The 12,144-nt window shown below is 37.0% G+C and overlaps 1 protein-coding gene across 2 annotated transcripts in view; it reads right to left on the bottom strand.

The window, feature by feature from the left end:
* Window positions 1-1,464: 1,464 nt before the first annotated feature.
* Window positions 1,465-12,144, bottom strand: part of EPHA7 (EPH receptor A7) — a gene marked incomplete at both ends in the record, with an annotated part of 166,261 nt that continues 155,581 nt past the window's right edge. For both annotated transcript variants that reach the window (XM_080615369.1, XM_080615374.1), the window contains one exon: window positions 1,465-1,660. In XM_080615369.1, coding sequence (XP_080471495.1) covers window positions 1,465-1,660 — 196 coding nt within the window. The remainder of the gene's footprint in view (window positions 1,661-12,144) is intronic.

Raw genomic sequence — 12,144 nt, 5'->3', positions numbered from 1 at the left:
AAGATTTATTCAGTGCTGTCCTCTAAAATGTATGAGAAATAATACAATGGGTAAGTATCTATAATACCCTAAACATCAATACTTTGCAGTCAGAAGTACCAAGCAAAAAGTGTCTATAAATGCCAAAGCAATAGAATACTCCATTACCATCAGTAGTCTCTCAACTGTCATACCAGTGCATCTGCCAAGCTGTAACTATGTCTAAAAATAATTTCACTGGAGACAGAAAGATCTGAACCTTTCCAGTGTGCTTTCTGATAAACTTTCCCAGGCAAAATGGAAGAGCTGTGAGGAGGATTTAAATGGAGACAGTCTGCAGCAAAGAAGTGATTTCCTGTAAGCAGATCTACTTAATAATTCTTGAAAGAAGTTGGCGAAGTGCCTTTTCCCAGGGAGAGACAGAAACTGGTTTTGCTTTTTGCAGCCTAATCTTTAGACATGCCTGGTCATCAAAGCAGAGGAGAAGGAAGTGAGGAAGAGATTAGACTGGCCACTCTGCAGCTTTCTTACTCCTGAGGAATTCTTACCTCTAGAAACCAGGGCAGTTTAAAATGTCAGAGAGACTGAAAATGGAAATTTGAAAGTTTCCTTCTGAAAATAACACTAATTTTTTAGAAGAAAAGAAAAAATCCAATCCAACATAATTAAAATAATTCCCATTTTATTAGAATTTTTTGTGAAAAATGATAAGATGAAATTTTTAAATGAGAAAAATCCCCCCTTGCATTTTTCTGAAATACCAAAATGATTATTTTCAGTTTGAAAAGAAAGTGCTTGAATATTTTTTTCCCTGTTTCCATTTCAATGTGAATGTTATAATTTCTGCTTTTTTCTGATAATGGAAGGACATTTTTAAACATCCTCGACTGGCTGGAGTATTATAAATTTGCTGAGTATTTCCCAGCAAGGCCTATTTGTAAGTAGTGGTAAAGACTCCCATCGATTTGTCTGCATAAGAAAGGCTAACCAGATGCACTCTGCCACTTGCTACCAGCAACAGCATCAGTAAGAGTAAATCTGTATCATCCCAGCTTAAACTTCTTCCCCAGCAGGATCTTTGGAAATGTTTGATTTAGCTGCTTCTCCTTCTCCTTTACTCTTCTACATACATATTTTGTGTATAAGAGGGGAGCTAGAAAGAAGATGGGGAAGCAGGGTTATATTAGTGTGAGGAGCTTCCAGGGCAGGCTTCCGGGGCAGCTTTGCTGGCTCTTCTCTCCCTAGCAGCATCACCACGTCCTGCTTTGCCATCCTCCTGAAATCATCATGCTCTTCAGATGTGGTCTTTCATTCTTGTCATTAGTCATAATCCTCAGTTTGTCAGGTGTGTGTGCTGGCCTCTCCCATACACCTCTGTTTACTCTTCCTCCTGTTGCCAGTTTGTATCTCCCTTCTTCTCCATTCCTTTCCAAGCTTCTTTTCTACATTTCCATTCTCTAATCCCAACTACAGTCCTTATGCGTTTTAAAAAAATGCCTCATAGTGTTCACTGTGCCTCCAAACCAATCTCATGATCTTATGGTTATAACTCTTGTTTTGCTTCCCCTTTCTGCTTCCTTTGTTTCCTGCCATTATTTCATTTCTATTCAGGCTGTCATCTCTTCTGGAAAGGGATTTTTCTTGTTCTCTGTTTTGCAAAGCACCTGGCATGTTTTTGATTCTGTCAAACAAATAATAACAACAGATATGAAATTGGCAGTGCAGCAGAATCCTGATATCAGGAAGTAATAGAGGCAAATTACACTATCATCATCATGCCATGTATATACCACTGCTTGACAAAAATTCTCATCGACTAGCTAGGTAAACATTAATAAATCCAAAGATTCTCAAGCAAACATCTCTAACATGAAGGAAATGCAGTTGTGTTTCACGTTGGATCTCAATGAGCCACAGGGTTATACTTGACAATTTCAGTATTGGAAATAAAGGAAATAAATGAATGAGGTGCAGTTTTTCAGATGGGTATTGGGTATAAAATTAAGGACTGAAAGAAGATGTTGATAACTCTTTAAAACAGAAGCAGGGAAAGGATGGAATGGGTGCGTTCAATTTAAACTCTGTTTAATTAAAAAAGCATACATACAGTAGTTAAATTCTAGCATGTAAACTAATAAAGTAGACTCTCCTTTAGCCTAAGTGATATTACTATCACTAAAAACTACTATCACTTTTTAGTATCACTAAAAAGTCTTATAAAACATTTTAACAGACTTGTCTCGGTCATTACATGATATTAGCCATCTAAAGACAAAGTTTATATTACTTATGCTGCCAAAGACAGACCCCCAGAGCTTTAAAAAAGGAGAAAAAGTTGTGGATTTTACTGTACATTTAGTGACAGGCTAGCCATATGAAATCTCTAAAACAACAGAGTTTTAGGACTAATGGATGTAGGCCAGGACTGAATGGAAATTATTGTACATATGGTTAGCAATCTCTTAACTAAATTATTTGAAAATTCCTGGGAGAAAAGCAATTTATTACAGACATTGAGACAGGCCAATGTAACACTAATACTAAAGAAAAATAAACGGGTGGAGGAATGTCCCCCTGCCATACCAACCAATATTCTTACAATTGATTCCAAAGTAGTATCTGCCATTCCAGCATACAGATTAGAGTATTTAACAGTGTGAATCAAAGGGAAGATACTCATCCAAGAGAAGAACATTATTAATACTTCGCAGCATGCCATATATCTCTGTCACCAAACTGGACAAAATGGGAGCAGATGTTTTATGATAAGGTGAGAAGAGGACCTGACAATAGCCATAATATCTGACGCTTAGTAAACAAAAAGAAAAGCTAGATGAAACAATCTGATGAAGAGACACAATGTTTTTTTTTGTCTCTAGTGTAGCATTCTAGGGACAAATTTTACATAGAGGCAAGGTATTAACTAAGCTAAATCTTGTTTCTATTAGGTTCTTCTGCACCTGTCCTTTGAAACCTTAGTAATGCAAGGAATGTGTGAGAAAAGAATGCAACAAAAAGGAACTCTGAGGAGAAATCCTTTCCAAAAGGAAGATTTTTTTAACTTTGATAGTTTCTTTTTGTTTTTTTTTTGAAGTCAAGTATGTCTTTGAATTAGTAGAAATGATTGATGTGAATTTATTCAAAGCTAAAGGCAAATGGTAGTCACAAATAGCACTTAGAAGCACTAGCATTTAAATGTTCAGGTTACATTTATATTTGCTCTGTCTCAACTGACATCTTTTGGTCAGCACCAGGACGAAGGTCGCTGCACCTAGTTCTCTCTGCCAGAGAGTTTCACCAGAGCAGAAATCAGGTGCAAACTAACAACTATGAAACATCAGCAAATGGGAGATGGGGATGCCGGTGTCACACTTAGCAAATTTATTTTATAATTTCTTTGCATCTGTATGACCTAGCTATTATCATAATTTTTTTTGGGGGGGCTGTTCAGCCTGGAGAAGAGAAGGTTGCGTGGAGACTTCATAGCAGCCTTCCAGTATCTGAAGGGAGCCTACAAGGATGCTGGGGAGGGACTATTCATCAGGGATTGTAGTGACAGGACAAGGGGTAATGGGTTCAAACTTAAACAGGGGAAGTTTAGATTGGATATAAGGAAGAAATCCTTTACTGAGAGGGTGGTGAGGCACTGGAATGGGTTGGCCAGGGAGGTTGTGAATGCTCCATCCTTGGTGGTGTTCAAGGACAGGCTGGATGAGTCCTTGAGCGGCATGGTTTAGTGTGAGGTGTCCCTGCCCATGGCAGGGGGGTTGGAACTAGATGATCTTCAGGTCCTTTCCAACCCTAACTATTCTATGATTCTATGATTCTATAATGCTTTACTTCTAGCTGCCCTGCTGTCTAATGTCATTCCAGGCCTGAATTAGATCCTTTGTCTCCCTAGAAAGAGATAGAAACCTAAAACAGTTTGGAGAAACTGAAAGCCAGTCAAAGGCAGTAGATAAATGGGCTGATGTTTATCTTTCCTGTTGAAGTAAGTATAGGTTTCAGAGTTCTTGGTTGGAAGATCTTACAGACTGGTTGAATTTAGTACTCATTTACCTAGTCTCTGATGCATGCCACGGCCATACCTGTAGTCAATAATGTGACAACATTAGCACACGCTCATTGCCACCCACAATATAACTTCCATAGAAAGAAAATCTAGTGAGACCTAGTTCTCAGAGGGTCCTAGGTAAGCCATCACATATCCGATCAGTAAATCTGGATGTGTTCCAAGGAAGCTGCTTTCAGAGATTCAGGGTCCTAAATCTTTTCTTAAAGTAGATGACTAAATACATCCTTTCAACAGGAAACACATGTAAAAAGAGGATCAAAGAGGTCATATGCATTTTATCTAATAGTTGAACAATGGCAAAATGATATGCGAAAGTGTGGTGCATACAGACCAAAATATTAGCTCTTCTGGGACATAACAGGCCACTCAAGTTCTTCCATGAAAAACTCCATTCTACTCAGAACAGTCTTCTCATTCTCAGAGAAGTGGCATAAATATCAATTTTAGATTAAGAAGGAGGGGATTTCTGGAAGGGAAAGACACTTCAGGAAGGGAAGAGATTGTACAGTGCAGGAAGAAATTTCAGGGGTAATTTTGAATTAGTCTTAGCCTAACCAGCCTTCTCCCAGGCAAGATGCTGCAGCTCAAAGTGTGTGACAATATATGAATACCAACAGTCTCTCCCTTCCCACAGAGAGGTTGAAAGTATTATGTGGGCCTTTTTGTAATACCTTCTCACAGCCCAAAGCTGTAGAGCCAGTCTTACACTTTCTATCCTTTCTCAGCCACGAGATATGTAAAATTTCCATGTGTTCCCAGACAAGAAATAGGCCATTCATCATATCACAAAAAGATAAGGTGAGCCTTCCTGTAAACTGAGGTAAAAGGATGCCAGAGAGGTGTTACATTTTCATCAGCTGTATATCCTGAACTATGGGTAGCCACAGCTATCAATAAGCATGAGAGGAGTTGGTCTGTTGGTTTGTTCTGGCAGTTACACTAGACAAGGAGAGAAAGGTACCTTGGTGACAGCTGTATGTCACCTCTGTGAGGTATCTCCATAATTTCAGCAAATGGCTTCTACTGATTTACATCATATTCATCTGCTTACTAATGCTTAGTGACCTCAGCAAACAAGGACTTTCATCACTGAAAGGCCTTAAATACAAAACCAGTAGAAACAACACTATAGAATTTGAGGTCTAAACACTGCCAAATGTAGTACATTGTTCTGCAAAAGTATGATGTGATGGCTCAATGACAGATATAAAGCTGCATAACTGTGTGCTAAGATATATGTTTTCTGTTTCTCTGGTATCTAAAGTGAAGCAGTGTTAGTTTAGACCTGAAAATTTAACATTAAATATCATGTGACTACTTGTAAAAGGATTATGGTATATATAATACCTGCTCCTCTAGAATTTTAAATTTAAATAACTTGACAGCACTGGATGTTAAAAAAAATTAAATAATTCAGCTTTACACAATCCTATTTCAAAACATAACAAAATATAAGGGTAAAAATGATATTAGATGCTTTGAAGGCTCACTTTATAAGGACCTTTTTTTTCTTTTCCATAATTATTAAGATACTTTTCTATAATCATAGCAGGTAATATTTCCAGAGAATATTTTCATTCTTTTTCAGCAAATAATTCAGAAGCAGATAACACAGGTAAAGCATTCATTTCCATATGACTTTCACTAATCCAGCTGTATTAATTTCATAAAATCCATAATAAATAGGTTTGTAATAGTAAAAAGGAATGAGAAGAGACTTCTCCCAATTCATTACAGGGAGTATAAAATCACAGCGGTAACTCTTTCCTCCCACTGCCCTGAAATAGTCCCCTCACCAGGTGTTTTGATTTCTGCCGTTCAGCTCCCTCTTAGATTGTACTGCTTACAGAAATATTTTGATATTATTTTAAACATACTCAATCAGCTTATATCATTGGTGTTACTGGGCAATTCCCAATAACTTGGCACTCCATCCAAACCAAATTCTTTTCTTCTGTTGTCTGGACCCATGTTATTCTTCCGCTGATTCACATATGGAAGCACCAGTGCAGCCAAGAACAAAAAAAAAGAAACGGTGAAGACTTGGTCTAATTCTATTATAGAATTATTCTTTTTTCATTTGTTTATTCTTGCAAACTCACAGATTTTGCATTTTGTGGTCTAGTTTCAGAGACAGACAATATCTGCTACCCAGAAAGTTCCATACTTTGATAAGTGAAGTGTTTTATAGAGTTTGAATAACTGCATACACAGACTTCCCCTAGACTCACCTTTTTTACTTTCTAAGCAAAATCCTATCCACCACTTAAAACCTGCCGTTTCTGAATGGCCTTCAGGAGGTATCTGGATGATTTTAGTAAGTTTATTCCAGGCAAATCAGATTTCTCATGCAATTTACTACACGCAACCTCAGTGGGAGAACATATTTAATTTATGACTATGACTGAAAAGAACAATCTGGAGAGGGCTAATCTGAGATTCCTGAACCTTCTTGCTCAAGCTACACATGCATTCTTGGCATTGGCTGGTTTGTTCCTGAGGAAATTGAAACATTTTCCAGCAGACATCTTGAAAACGGACATGGAGCCCTTCAGGAAGCTAGTGGAAACTGACATAGTAAGACAGGTTGAATGATAGTCAAGAAATTGCCCGAGTGATGTTTCTATAGACATGAAAAGTGAGCAATCAACGTGGATACATTCTATTATTCTTCAGTCTAGCCTCTTACAAGCCCCATTTTAACATACTACTAAAACTAATGGATTATTTTTCTTCTCAGTGAGATGGCATCTTTGGAGCAGGAAGTTTGTTTCTTAATGTAAAAGAAAAACTCATGGCTTTCTTGGTAATTCTGAGGAAATGATCAGAGGATAATTTATATAGCATTCAATAGACTATACAGACTCTTCAGCAGTCCTGTTTCTGTCTCAAAAGAGGAAGGCTTTAGTTATGGATGTGGGGCTATGATGTCTCCAGTATATAAATGACTTGCAATACTCAGACTCATGGAAGTCCAATATCAGTAGCACACAGAAGTCTTTGGGCATAGCTATGGCTTAAGCACTGACTGCATTTTTCAGACTTGGCTATATTACGATTGATCAGATAACCTCCAAGTTGTAGATTTTCATATTAATACTATTATTAGCAGCACTGTTCTACAATTGGTTATTTGATTCAATTAAGTACTTAAGCTTTGGTCCATGGATTAATACACTTTCTGTTCCCCATTTAGGTTTTCTGGCACTAGGCATTATGTCTTGATTTTCCAAAACTCATTTGGCTGGCTACACAAGTTTCACATGGCTGTAGCACATCTTTTTCCACAGTCTATTCAAGGCATGAACTATTTTTCTTGACTTGTGGTTCTTTCTGGTCACTCTAACTAGAGATTAATTTCACCCAATTTGTGTAGGATCAGTGCTAAAGTCTGCTATCATTACCCTAGACTTAAACTACTGTAAAACCTTCCAAGAGTAAATAGCATCAGAGTTCATGTTTTATTTTCAGGCGTTTAATGCAAAATCCTCCTTTCATGTCTCTTTCAAGTCTGCTTGAATGAGCTGTGTATTACCAGTTGCTTTACCATCTGTCTCAATTTAGTGTCTTTGACAAATTCCAATCTGTCCTGAGGAAAAATCAGAGTACTGAAACCACTCCACATTAGATTATTAGGTATATTTTATTAACACTGTCTCTTTATCAAAACAAAAAATCTTTACACTCCTTAACTCTCCTGCCAGCAAAGTCAGAGGAGCCCTTAGACTCACACATTCTGAATGGCTTCACAGGCTTCACTTTGCATTCCCTCCCATCTTCTGAATTTTCACTGGGTACAAAGTGAGGGTTTTCCTCTTTAAATTTTAACCTTTCATAATCTCTCAGGACATTACCTACACAGTCTATACAGCATATAAACTCCACGAGTCCTTTCACTTTTAAACTGCTTAATCCTTACCTACCCTGAAAGTGCACTGAGAATTTCACGGTTATGACAGACATGCTAATTTTGTTCCTTAGCCTGTCCCAACAGATTTTACTGTGTTAATTATCCTAACTCTAAAATCTCGTAAAACCAAATCAACAAAGGAAAACCTCCCACAAATGTAGCTTGCATTCTGTCACAAGTCTTTTGTCAGGATATTGCAGATTTTATGCCTATGGTTTAATATCTTATATTTTTCAAATTCCTGTATGGAATATGTTACGAAAGTGGTGAGCCCAGTCATACTATGGGTTTCACGGGTTATTTGTTGGATTGTTTTCTTCCTTTATTTTTTGTATGTGGTTGCCCATCTCCCCCTCCACAAACTTCTGTATCCCCCTCACCCCATCCCTCCACAATAATTCTTGCAGGAAATTTAATTACAGAACTGCCTATTCCCAAGTAAATAGAGAGCTGCACTATGCAAACAATAAAGATCTCTTGTATTGTAAAGATCTTCTGTAATTGTTGGCTATGACTGATAGCCCTTAAGGGAACAGGAGAGAAAATATAGGCTGCTGCCCAGAATTTCTTGTTTTACTAGAAATTTGTTTGAGGCTATGACTTTTGAGTAGCATCCCAGATCTACCATCTATCCATTCCAAGTTAGTGGGGATTTTTCTACATATCAGTTAATTAATCAGAAGTACAATCCTAACAGGTCCTGACAATGCAGAAACCCTGCTGTGCTGGTTGCTCAGCAAATCACAGCACCAACTGCCTCAATCCCCTTGCAGCACCTACTGCCAGAATTACTGTTAGGCAAGAATTTGTATTGTACTTTTCTTAAACTGGTCTGGTCGTTCTGCCTGGGAACTGGTCTCTTCCACAAACATCCCAAATGTCACTTGTTTAAAATAAAACAAACCAACAAACAAAACCCACCAAAACAAAATGCACATAATGAGCATATCAGTTTCTAACTGCATTCAGGGAAGTAATTCATTAAGGATGTGTTAGCTCTAACATGTCACATATATAGTTTTAAAAGGTGGAATGAACATTTTTGGTCTTCACTCCCCACACACAGCCAGTGGATGGCTTCATGCCATTACTGGTCAGCCAAATGCTGGCTGAACCACCCTTGTGGCAGGGTGTCTTGGCATCACTTGTCATTATGGCTGTAATGACATGATCATCATCCTCAGCAGTAACCCAAAAGTCACAGAATTTAAATAATTCTCAAAATTGCTATATATGAATTATTTAGAAAGTTAACGACAAATTATTATTTTTTTTTTTTATTTCAACTACTAACCAATAAATGTAAAAAAATACCAACAACAAAACAAAAATAACCCTCTTTATCCCCCCACATTAAAGCAATAGTTTTTGTAACATTCAAAACAGTGGAAACTATTTACCGTATATTACTATTAGTGAAGAAAAGCAAATTTAATTTAAAATCATGTTTTTTCAAACTCCCTTAGTGGATGCCAGATAACTCCAGCTTAAAACAAATATAAAACCCCCTCATTTAAAATGGAGAATAATACAGACAGAGCTCAATTATTGAGATATTAAGGGCAACATTCAATTTGAGATACATTTAAGCATCTGTGCCTCCTGGAGATTTTTACATGACAAGGCTTTAGATAAACACGTTTTTTCAAACAGCAACTATCATATCTGATCACATAACCTCTGTATGACGCAGTATGTCAGCAAATACTTCTGATTATTTAAAATATTAAATAATTGTAATTTAGTAGGCAGGTCTTCCTCAGAACAATCACAAATTTTTCAAGAATTAATACCCATATACAAAAAGCATTTAGATGATCTGTTACAAACCTCTGAATAATAGTTAAAAAAAAAGTAAATCACCCCTCTCTGTGATAAAGCCCAGTTTAAATACATCCTGGGACATACTAGTAGTGGAGGAGCTGCCTTTCTACAACACTCAGCTTGCAGTGGAAACTGCAGCTGCCAAGGACATACAGGGTGGGAATTACTTCACCTAACTTTAACTATCTAGACATTAGACGCCTAATTTAAGCTAATCATCTGGGTTCCCTCTGCAGGTAATGGAGATAAGCATTCCCAGAGGGAGATTCATCCTGTTTGTCTTAGGCATCGTTCTTTCAGATGCTTGTAGATGGATAAATTCAAGAAAGATCAGCCTCACTGACAGCCTGATAATCTGCCTTCAGCAATGCACGATTTCCAAATTCAATGAAATTAAGCCAGAACTGAGATAACGTCTTTATTTTGTCATTTAGCCTTTAATTCTCCCTCTGACCCAGCTTTTTATTCAGTTCCTTCCATGAACATCAACTTTCTCTGCACTTTAATTTTTCTTACACTGGACTATGTTTTTCTGGAACCAGGGGAACTGCAACCAACATCAATATGTTGCTGCTCTACTAGTTACAAATCCATTTATATGCACGTGCTCTAAATTGAAGTAATGTTCTGAGCAGATAGATACGATAGGAGTATCGACAGCTCTTGTGCTTTCTGGGTCTACTCTATACCTTTCAAATGTGTAAAAATCTGTGACAACATTAAGGCAGTCAAGGTATATAGATGAATGACAAAATACATTTACTATTCAAAGAAGTAAAGCAACAATAAGGAACTCAAACAACAAAAAATAAGGAAGAAATACCATTAGGGTCCTCACTTTCACATGTGTGAGCCCAGGTCACCACATGTGCTTTGAGGCTTCTGTGCTTCAGAATATTGAAAAATTCCTAAAGGTGAAGCCCAGCTTTCTCTCTCTTGCATTTAGGGTTTGTGGGTTCTCAGCAATACCAGCATTGCTGCATCGCACCTTTAATCACCAAGCCCTTAGAAACAATAGCCAAGATTTATAAGGAAGAAGGTGTCTGAACTTAGACTCCTAAATTCACAGCTGGGTGCCTAAAGTAGCAGTACAACTGACAAGCACCCTGCGCAGCTGCCCACAGATGCTCACCCCAGTAGTGAGGCACTTAGCATTTGTTATAACACAAAATGGGTGTTTATTAATTAAGAGTGTTCCAACGGCTACTTGAAGTGCCTTGGCTGAGTGCTTGTGTGCACTAATTTCGACTACTGGGCATGCAGTCTGCGTCTTATTTCTACAGCATTTCTAGAAAAATTAATTTTAATAGTTAAAAAACCGTCTTGAGCTGCATACAAGAAAATAACTCCATTTCTACTGAATGACAATCTAATATGAAATAAGAATATTCACCTTTTTTTCTTACTCTGCCCAAATCCAGGCAATAAATTAGGCTTCTCAGCATGACTGTAAAGTGCTGTGAATTGTATAAACAATCATATATGGAGACTGAAAAATAACCCTTATGCACATTGCATTATAGTTCCAAAAATATATTTACAGTCTATTACAAAGATTACAAATGGAAGTGTCTATGTAACGGGATTATGTTATTTAAAAGCTTTTTACAGATTTTCTTTAACAAAAGCAGGGGGGACAAAAACTTAGTATAACCAAACTGATTTTTCTACGAAACAAATAAATAAAATGACAAATATAACACTGTACAGTGATCTAAAAAGGGGGAGAAAAAAGGAGGGTGAAAATGATGCATTTAAGTTTTTGATAACTATCTTTGGTCCTAAATGTGGGAAAACACATTATGTAGCACTGAATATACATGTTTGTCTGTGATGCTCTGCAAGTAAAATAGAAAAATATAGTGCATTTTCAATGTTTTCAGAGCTCACTACACATAAATATGTGTACAAAACAAGACAGTATAAATAAAATTTACAAGTTTTACAAAGGAACATTTACAGGGTTTTTCTTTTGTTTTTATTTTTTTTGTGTGGATGCCCACATTATCAGACAAGATCAATTTATGACTGATCTCTGGGATCTTTCTCTATCAAAATCAATAGAAGCAGCCCAATTCTCTTTGGAAGTACAGAATTTAATTTCTGGGGTAGTTCACAATTTTCAGATTTTTTTTTAAAGCGTTTCTGTCTGATTCACATATATTCCTGCAATATCTGTAGAGACACTGTTCATTATTGCTTATAGTAAATACTTTAATCAAACAAAATTTATCTATAAATGGTGTAAAGATATTCCATTGAGCAACTACTCTTGCATCTGTGTTCCTGATGAACGACTGACTGACTTGTCTGTGTGAGCACACACATGCATAACTGTTCAGAGCAGCAAAAGCTT

This window comes from Psittacula echo (assembly GCF_963264785.1).
Source record: "Psittacula echo genome assembly, chromosome: 4".
NCBI lineage: Eukaryota > Metazoa > Chordata > Aves > Psittaciformes > Psittacidae > Psittacula > Psittacula echo.
Note: the sequence above shows the minus strand (reverse complement) of the source record. Positions and strands in the feature narration are given on the sequence as shown.